This window comes from Musa acuminata, chromosome BXJ2-4, assembly GCF_036884655.1.
Source record: "Musa acuminata AAA Group cultivar baxijiao chromosome BXJ2-4, Cavendish_Baxijiao_AAA, whole genome shotgun sequence".
In the NCBI taxonomy this organism is placed as follows: domain Eukaryota; kingdom Viridiplantae; phylum Streptophyta; class Magnoliopsida; order Zingiberales; family Musaceae; genus Musa; species Musa acuminata.
In genome coordinates, this window is record NC_088341.1 from 16,373,236 (window position 1) to 16,383,034 (window position 9,799).

Here is a 9,799-nt window from a genome sequence, read left to right on the forward strand (position 1 = left end):
GATGGAGGCCTATCTGCGGACACACGCGCACAAAACCACCGGACGAATTTAATTAAGCAGAGGAGCTGGGATAACATCATCTGTTACACTATATGTACGCACCATCCCTCGAATGTAAACTGCTGACGTCTGAGCTCACGAGCATCTTCACTCGTGCCAATGAACTGGGTGAAGTGACGGAAACCGTGACATGCCAGCCCAGCGGCCCGGAGTCGGTGCAAGACCTTTGCATTTCAATTTTCTCGATGTCTTATTGGTCGCAGCAAGTCTACCTTTAAAGATGGAGGAGCAAATTACGTTATTGTCCATCTGCCTTCTTTTACTACTCGACTCTTAGTGTCCTGGTGGAGAGGAGCTCATGTTCGGAAAGGATCCCATAAGCATATCTATTGGGTTTATGCATGCTTAACTAATCAACTATAATAATCACCGCCATGCTCATAAAATACTTATTAAGCTTCTAAATACTTGGTGTGATGTTTGAGCATTAAGCGGTTAAAGTTCATCGATAAAGGAACATATTTCTTTAACCGCGACTCTTACATACTTGGGGTCCGGCTCACATACTTGGGTGCCGCTGAGCTGAGACGATGCAGCGCAGGTGCGAGCTCCGGCTCGCAACGTTTTTGTGTGTCTGTTTCTTGCGTTTGTTTTAGAAAAAGGGCAAAGAAGATTTGGGGACGGGGAAGGGCAGCTACCTGCCATCGCTTCCTCCTCTGCCTGCGTGATTAAACCTCTTTGGTCTGTCTCGAAATCGCAGCGCCAATGGCGGCCACCTTGAGGTATTGGATTGTCTCCCTCCCTGTCCACACCTCCGCCTCCGCTACCTGGAATCGCCTTCGCCAATCCATCTCCAAGAACTCCTTCGACACCCCGCTTTATCGTGTAATCCATCCCATACCCTTCTTGCTGTCTCTCGCTCTTGTTATTGTTACCGTTCCTTCAGGTTTAAGTCTCTTATCGATTCGGTTCTCGGTCGCAGTTTACCATGCCGGATCTGCGAGTCGGAACCCTAGATTCCCTTCTCGCCCTCAGTGATGACCTCGTCAAGGTGATTCTTTTAGCATGTTTGGAGCTTTCGAGACTTAATTTTGCTGTAACGTTGAATTTGCTGGGTTTGGATTTGCAGTCGAATGCTTTTATAGAAGGAGTTACTCATAAGATCCGACGCCAAATCGAGGAGCTCGAGAAGGCGTCGGGCGTAGAGGTTGGTGCTTTAACCGTGGATGGGGTTCCCATCGATTCATACCTCACGAGGTCGGTCTTCTGTGCATCAACGATGAATCCGAGTGTTTTTTTCCGTCTTCTCTTTTTGATGATCTAAGTTATTGGTAATGGCAGCCCCACTGGGAAAGTTAATGATTTCGATGGAATGGCAGGTTTGTTTGGGATGAAGGAAAGTATCCCACGATGTCTCCTCTGAGGGAACTCGTTGACAGCATTCATGTCCAAGTGGCTAAAATTGAGGACGACATGAAGGTCATTTTGATAGATCTCTCCTTAAAGATATTTGTTGATAGTCCACTGTGCTTCAATCAGATGTGTTTCTAGAAATTCTCACTTATTATATTTCAGCTAGCAATAATATTATCTTTTTTGGTTAATTATGCTTAACTATGAATTAGATTGCATATAATACCAAAGAGATCATAGTTAGCTCTACTTAGAATTCTACCCTGGTGATGCTTTTAATGATCTACCAATTCCTGTTCGTTACTACTGTGAAGGAATCTAACATTACAATCTTTTGTTCCAGATCTGGTTAACATGAACCTCTCAAGGATGAAGCATCCTACTGAATTAAACCCCTCTGTCTACCAAATCTCCACATGCAAATGTATCAAAAGAAGAATAATCTTCACATGTAGTGGCTTAATTCTTTGAACAAACAAGAACAATATACTAGTTAGGTCAATGCAATTAGGATCATCAGGGAATGGTGTTTCTTTACTAGATGTTTCAAATCTTTGGGGCCTTGTGCTTTATTTTCACATATAAATTTTACAAAATTGCATATTTCATTTGGCAGAGGGCTGGAATAAAATATCGACTTGCATATTACCTATATGAGTCAGAATTTATCGCAAGTACCTCTGTTAGATCTGACTGTTGTTTCATTTGGATATTGGCTCTAATTATAGTCCAATTTGGTGAGTACTTAATGATAAATATTTGACTAAAGAAAAAGTTCTACCGGAAGCAGTTTTTTTACTTGTTTGCTCACTGTCTCTTTCCAAACATACCTTTTGTTATTATGCTTTTCATTGCTTGCAGAACTGCTATGGCAGCAAAGCTACTGCTAATCGTTGCTGCTATTGTTTGTAGCCTGAGATTATTCCAAGCAGTCTTCTGATCATTCAGATTTGACTTATACTATGAGAAACCAGAAATAAGCAAAACTACATACATGGTTTCGAAAGCCTGAATTATAACCAAAGGTTCTTGCAGTTTTGAAGTTCTGACCCCAGTTTTCCGGCTTGTTGTACCATTGTTGTTAATATTTCCATTTATATGGCTTATACTCTTGTGGTTTTCTTGAGGATAAAAAAAGATGTCTGTTTTAATTTTGGAGGGCAAACACCATGATTTTTGGTGACTTAAGTTTAGCTTAGTATTGAAACTACTAGAAAATGTAAGAAAACAATGGTATGCCAATCTTTTGTTTTTGTCTCTTCCATCGCACAGTTTTGGCAATCATTGATTGAGAGTTTACACAGTCATTGATTGATGGTTTACATCAGGAAACTTCTTTTTTTTTTTTTTGCAGAGGGTTTTTTTTTAACAGTGACATTTAATTGGCTTCAGTCTTTTTTTCCTCCAATGATCAAATCGAAATTTACATTTGCCAATATCATGCATGGGAAATTTCCTCCCGTTCATCTTATTCTAATGCAAATAAGATCTGTAAAAGACGGTAAAAGCCCAGGACAGCATACATCATTCAGTTCTTGAAAAAAGCTACTGTCATGCTTTCATGTTAAAGCTTATACTGGTTTTTGTAATTCTGCAGGTTCGTGTTGCAGAATACAGCAATATCCGTAGTCAGCTTAATGCAATAAACAGAAAGCAAAGTGGAAGGTATTAACTCTATCTAAAATCTTCTAAGGTTATACCAAAGGAGATTTTTATTTCCATTTCTTTATCAACAGCTTGCTTTTATAATGTAAGTCCAAGCTGTTATTCTGTCTATTGCAGCTTAGCAGTTCGGGACATTTCCAATTTGGTAAATCCAGAAGATATTGTAGCATCAGAACATTTGGTGACACTTTTGGCAGTAGTTCCTAAGTACTCTCAGAAGGACTGGCTCTCTAGCTATGAAACATTAACTACATTTGTGGTAAAATATTCTAGTATAAATTGATTTAATTATTTGTCTTTAAAATATAATAGATCCCTTTTCTAAAAGATATGTTTATCTTACTTTTCTTATCTTCATTTTTGTTGCTAACATGCTCATGACTGGAGGCTTACTGACAATTGTTTATGGAAACTAATTATGCTAGATCTCTAAATTGGCAACAGAAGCATAGACATACAAAGAGCTAATGAGAAAACAACTGCACAGTGGTAACCTCTGGAAGTCCGTATAGAGATATCTTTTTGTTGTATCAAGAAGATTGCCTTTCTGGAAACTTAAAAAATCAGTTATTCAACTGCCAAGGTCAACAGCTGTATCTACCCAATTGTTCAATCTCCTTCATCGACTTATTTCTAAAAACACTATTGGTATCCAGATATATTGAACATCCAGAAGCCTTTGGTGCTAACTGAAACTTCAAAATTTTGTAGTATGAGCTAGCAGGGTACTGGGCTGCTTGATTTAAAGCTAGTGAATGGGCATACTTGCATTTTTAGAAGCTACCAAATGCCCAAAATTCTTGAACCTATTACTAGTAGCAGGTCCATTTAGTTCTTATGTACCAATCTGACCCATCATAATGGACTATTGTAACATATCTCCTTGAAGACTTGATGTCCTCGGCCATAATCATTTCTTAGTAGGCAACATGTGCATTATATGGCACTGCACCACTCACGGATGGGCCCTTTCAATTAGGGTCTAATAAAACAAAATTCATGATTCTAGGTCTATTCTGACATTAATTTATCTTTTCAGAAATTTGTATATATAGGCCTTGACACATGGTACAAACTCATATCAAGTTACTCATCAGTGTCTTCTGATATGGGACTATTGGGAGTCTAAACATATGAAATCCTGTGATAGAACTCAACATATTTGGTATGGGATTTTTGGTACACAAATGCCATAAACAATGGGCACAGCTGTCTGTGCTTGCTTTCAGTTTCACAATAGCAAACAGTAGGGTGATATTTATCATTTATGTCTCAGTTCATGTCTTCCTTTTTTTTTATTAAATATTTACATTCAAGCTTTGGATTTGTCAGGTTGTGTTCAGTTCAGGGTTAAAAGGGTTTAACTTTGTGGTTATTGGTTTAATTCACTAAATGTCTATAGAGTTAGGTAGGGCTAAATTAACTCAGCTAAAGTGGTTTAACCTAGATAACTTGGGTAAATCTCGTTTTGTTTGTTAATCTTGATAACCCACTCTTGAAAACCAAATGAAAATGGATGAAGTTTGTTTGCCAGGTTAGGAAAATTATACCTTGTTATTTTAACAGCAAATTGGATGCAGCATTTGTGCAACCTGGGTGGTTTCATTTTCATCAGATCAAAGTAAATCGACACTTGAGTATTTTTATTTATTATTTTGTTTGGAAGGGCATAATAGTTGAAATCTATCATTGGTAGATTTCTTTTCTGACATGTATAAATATTTTTTTTTTGGTATAACCTGTAATATAGATGTTTTACGTATGTACCTTTGTCTACATCATCATGCTTTGGTGATGCTTTATTTTACTTTCTCTGGACTTAATCTCAAGCTCTTTCTTATTTTGGGCCTTATAAGTAACAAATGAAACAGCTACTTCTGACTCAGTATGCAATTGGGTCTGCGGACTTGTAAATTGCAAATTTGGTGACTTAAATTGTCTCACATGTACTGAATTAAACTCTTATTACTTTGTTGCAGATTTTTTTTTTCCTTTGTCTCACATGAAATGATAAATTTTGTTTGCTCAATATAAAAGAGTATCAATCAGCATATGTATACAGCTAAACAAGGATTTACTTTGAAGACTGTAAACTGGAATTGAAGAGCATTTGCTCTTCTGATGTAAATTTAACCCTTGATAGCCACTTGAATTTATTCAGGTGCCTAGGTCAACAAAGAAGTTACATGAGGATAATGAGTATGCTCTTTATACCGTGACACTCTTTCAGAAGGTTGCTGACAACTTCCGGAATAATGCACGTGAAAAAGGATTTCAGGCAAGTTTCTTTACGCAAGAAGATTTGCTTTAGTTATCTTGTGTCTCTTTAGAGGAAACATCGAAGTTCATCAGCATGTTAGAACCTTTCCTAGAGTTGTCAGAGAACTCACAGATGTGCATTTCTTTTCATTTGAGATTTTTAAATGGTCAAGTTCTCTGGTGTTCTTTATTCACTTTGTTTTTAATGAATTTAGTTTTATGCTTCTTGTGGCTCAGATTCGGGAGTTTGAGTATAGTCCAGAAGCACAAGAGAGTAGGAAACAAGAGCTTGAAAAACTAATACAGGACCAGGAGAGCAAGAGGAGCTCTCTTTTACAATGGTGTTATGCCAGTTATGGAGAGGTACACTTAACGTTTCAGTTTAATTTGCTTATTGAATCTTCTTATGCTGCAATTCTGCCATTATTTCTTTGTTTCTGGTTATTCAATTTTGAAGATTTAAAGCAGTGATGTCCACTGTCACAAAATTGTTACAAGTTTATTATGGTACATGACTGAACCATTGATATTTTAAAAGATAGAAGATGGTTACTATTTTCTTGGTAACTTTCCTGTATCTGTATAGAAGTATACATGCCCATCTTCTAGGCATTAATTATGTTTGATTGGATACATTTACTATAATGATTCTTGTATGTTCGTAAAGTGGCAATGATAGATTGTAACTTCAGAAGGAGAGAATCGATATAATTATTGAGTAAAAAGACCAGTTTGATCAAGTGAAGAAAAAAAAAAGAAATAACAGTAGAAATTGCTTGTCATATGAGACCAGGAACTGGAGCAAGTTTGTTCCTAAAATGAGTTTGGTACCAAGATATGTCCATATATACTACAATTTTGATGAGTTGGTGTTCGAAAATTGGGTAATGTAGACAATCCATATGTTGCTGTTTCCATGTCTATGAGTTATGTTCAAGAGACCATGAATGTATATTTAAGACCACCTTTTTGATCGCCAGAGACATGCTTGATACTTATGGTCTGGGCACAGAGAAAAATTTTCTAAATATTTTAGTCACCAATCATTTTGTCATTGTGTTGCATTGTATATCCCTTCTGTTTCTCACATCTTTTCTTCATGTCCAGTTTGGCTGATGTTTTCTATTTTCTGTTGTTTAGTGGTTGTAAAAGCCAAGACATGCTTCTACAGCTCAAATTTAGTATTTCTATTAACTACTATAGTGATTTATTATGTCAATTATTGTGGATAAACACATTATAATTTGTATCAATATGTTCAATTATCAATTGCTGTTGTTTGAATCTCATGAATGTACATTTTTTTCTTTCATAAATCTGTAACTAATGACTAATTCTATTGATTTGTTTTCACATTACTTTCTATGGTTAAAGCTCAAGGCTCTGTGTGGTGCAATATGTCTGTCATATCCTATTAGAAATTTTGTTGTCAGTTGTGCTTCTTCAAAACGGTATCATGATCTTTTGCCTCTGCACCAGCCACCAGTTACAGGAAAGGATTGAATTAAACACTGGCTTAATAGCTCACTGACAATCATATTGATGTCAAATTATTGAAGTTTAACACAGTACTTCACAAATGAAGAGAAGATAGCTAACCACAAATATGTAAGATTGGCGACTTACTTGAAACACAAATTGTGGCAAGCTGTCAGAGTAATGTAGAGAGGCAAAGTTTTGCAAATGCCTTAAGCTGATGCATTTTTGTTCACCAAAGTTCTTTGTTTTAATTGGTTTCCGTCATTTTCTCCTTTTGATTTGTTCCTGCACTGATGCTTTCTGTAATTATAAGATAGTGGTCATATAAATGTATCAGATATGGACATATGAAAAGAATTTTGGACTTGTATGTTTTATATAATGATTGTAAGAAGCATGTGGGATTTTGTACATTTGTGCTGCTCAAGTTTGGTAGGGATAAGAACAACACAACTACCAGCATTAAGTTGTATGTTATGCACTTGCATGGTACACAGACACTTTCACCAATGCATTCTTTGCTTTAATACATCACTTCTGCATGTGCATTTGCTTGCAGGTTTTCAGTTCTTGGATGCATTTCTGTGCTGTTCGTGTCTTTGCAGAGAGCATTCTCAGATATGGGTTGCCACCATCATTTTTGGTACTAAATCAATTTTCCCTGTTTTGATTAGAAATCTCCAGGGTAAATTGTGACGCAATTCTGCTGGTGTCTTACAGGCTGTAGTATTGGCACCTTTGGTGAAAAGCGAGAAGAAAGTTCGTGGTATTCTAGAAGAGCTTTGTGGAAATGTTAACAGGTAATATTATATGGTTGTTAATATTTCCATATTTAACTAGGATTAGGTATTCTCTAGAATATGTAGTTGTTGAGTCATCATACCGATGTACCTAATTGAAAATCTTATTTGGACTTGATTTTGCTTAGTTCATAGTTTTTTCTCACTAACCTTTTTCTTTTTTTACCGTTCAGCTCCTATTGGAAATCTGAAGATGAAATTGGCCTGGCTGGCATTGGTGGTGAAGCTGAGGCTTATCCGTACGTCTCCTTCACTATAAATCTTGTGTGATAGAAGAAAAGATTGAGCTGTGGATTTGATTGATCACAGATGAGTAAACTTATAGCTGTCAACACCATTGCACATTCTATTGTATTATATACTTATGACGTCATATGCCCAATATTTTTCATGTATGCGTTATTTTTCATAATTTTGTTCTACGTTCTGCTGTTCAATAATGTAATATTGTTGAAGTTGATTTTTGCACTCAACCTGAACGGATCCTTTTCATTCAAATAAATGATGGTGATGGGGATATAAATAGGAATAATCTTTGTATATGAACAAGTATTAAAATACTATAATACGCAGCGGAATTAAATGGAACCACAATCAAATAGAACATCAAGATATACGTGAAAAACATTTTCAATATGAAGGGTAAAAATCACGGGACAAATTAGAGATAATTCACTATGAGAATAATGAATATATAAATCTCAATCTTTTGTCCTAAACATTAGTAACAATCACAAGAGAATAACTGGGATACAAGGATCACGTCACTACCTACAATATCTAAAACCTTTCCAAGTAATCACAGCAAGAGTCTACTGTAGATTTGATCTAACCTAAGATGAGAACACTTCTAGATGATTGAGAACAGTCTCTCTACGTTATCCTTGTCTTCTTCCTTTTCTTTCTCTTCCTTTTCTGCCTTGTTTTCCTCCTTTTCTTAAGAATCCCATGGTTGTTTTCTTCTCCCACGTTGCTGTCCTCAACCTCCAAGTCTTGGCTAGTAGCAATACCAAGAGCAACACGAATAGAAGACATTTTAACAACAGGAGAAAAAATCTCTTCAAAGTCAATACCTTTCTTTTGACTAAAGCCTTTCACAACCAATCTAGCTTTGTACTTTGGTTGAGAACAATATTCTTGAGTTTTCAACCTGAAAACCCACTTGTTCTTCAAAGCTTTCGTTCCATTTGGTAGTAGCACCAAATCATAAGTGTGGTTCTTCTGAAGAGCATCCATCTCTTCCTACATAGCAACTAACAACTTCTCTTTCTACTCACTTTCAACTGCTTCCTAGTAACTCTCTGGTTCACCTGCATCAGTAAGCATCACATACTTAAAGTATCTTCTGGAAGGTTAACGTTGTCTAGAAGATCTTGTCAACTGAGGTTCTGCGGGAAGTTGCTCTCCAACTTCTTTTTGCTCAACATGTCCTACAAGTAGATCAACATCAGGCTCTACACTATCTTCCTACACATCTCCCCCATCACCCTGATATACTGGAGGAGTAATTGGGTCACAATCTGCTAATCCTTTTGCAGAAGTATTGGTTGGGGCCTTCTTCTTCAAATCTTCAAAAGTTTGATCATCAAAGAAGACTACATCTCTGCTTCTAAACACCTTTTGTTTTTTTGGATCCCAAAGCCTGTAACCAAAATGATCATGTGAGTAATCAAGAAAAATACATTCTTTATTCTTACCATCCAGCTTGGACCTCTCATTATCTGGAACATGTGCAAATGCACGACAACCAAACACTCTCAAATGCTTGTAGGAAACATCTTTCCCTGACCATACATGCTCTGCAACATCACCATCTAGGGCTGTACATGGTAATAAGTTGATCACATCAATTGCATTCCTCAAAGCTTCATCCCAAAACCTTTTGGGTAGCTTGGCCTGTGAAAACATACATCTGATCTTTTCCATTATGGTGCGGTTCATCCTCTTTGCAATTGCATTATGCTGAGGTGTACCAGGAACTGTCATCTCATGTTGGATCCCATGTGACCTGCAATAGTCATTAAACAATCCTGTATACTCACCACCATTATCTGATCTTATGCATTTCAGTTTCCTTTCTGTCTCCCTTTCACCTGGCATGAAACTCTTTGAAGACATTAATCACTTGATCTTTAGTCTTCAAAGCATAGGCCCAAACTCTCTTGGAAAAATCATCTATAAAA

The 9,799-nt window shown here is 36.7% G+C and overlaps 1 protein-coding gene across 1 annotated transcript; it reads left to right on the plus strand.

The window, feature by feature from the left end:
• The first annotated feature begins 552 nt into the window (after positions 1-552).
• On the plus strand, positions 553-8,089 carry LOC103973232 (V-type proton ATPase subunit C). The gene is made up of 11 exons (XM_009387734.3): positions 553-885; positions 983-1,051; positions 1,130-1,257; positions 1,380-1,479; positions 3,011-3,078; positions 3,196-3,337; positions 5,240-5,356; positions 5,575-5,700; positions 7,376-7,459; positions 7,537-7,616; positions 7,790-8,089. Exons 1-11 carry the CDS (start codon positions 766-768, stop codon positions 7,884-7,886), a joined length of 1,131 nt encoding a protein of 376 aa, XP_009386009.1. The 5' UTR covers positions 553-765; the 3' UTR covers positions 7,887-8,089.
• The last annotated feature ends 1,710 nt before the right edge of the window (positions 8,090-9,799 follow it).

Excerpts from the sequence above, each read along its gene's own strand:
- LOC103973232 (XM_009387734.3), top strand. The coding sequence starts at position 766 with ATGGCGGCCACCTTGAGGTATTGGATTGTCTCCCTCCCTGTCCACACC. Across the intron at positions 3,338-5,239 it reads AAACATTAACTACATTTGTG|GTGCCTAGGTCAACAAAGAA; the intron begins GTAAAATATTCT and ends GAATTTATTCAG. Across the intron at positions 5,701-7,375 it reads GTTATGCCAGTTATGGAGAG|GTTTTCAGTTCTTGGATGCA; the intron begins GTACACTTAACG and ends ATTTGCTTGCAG.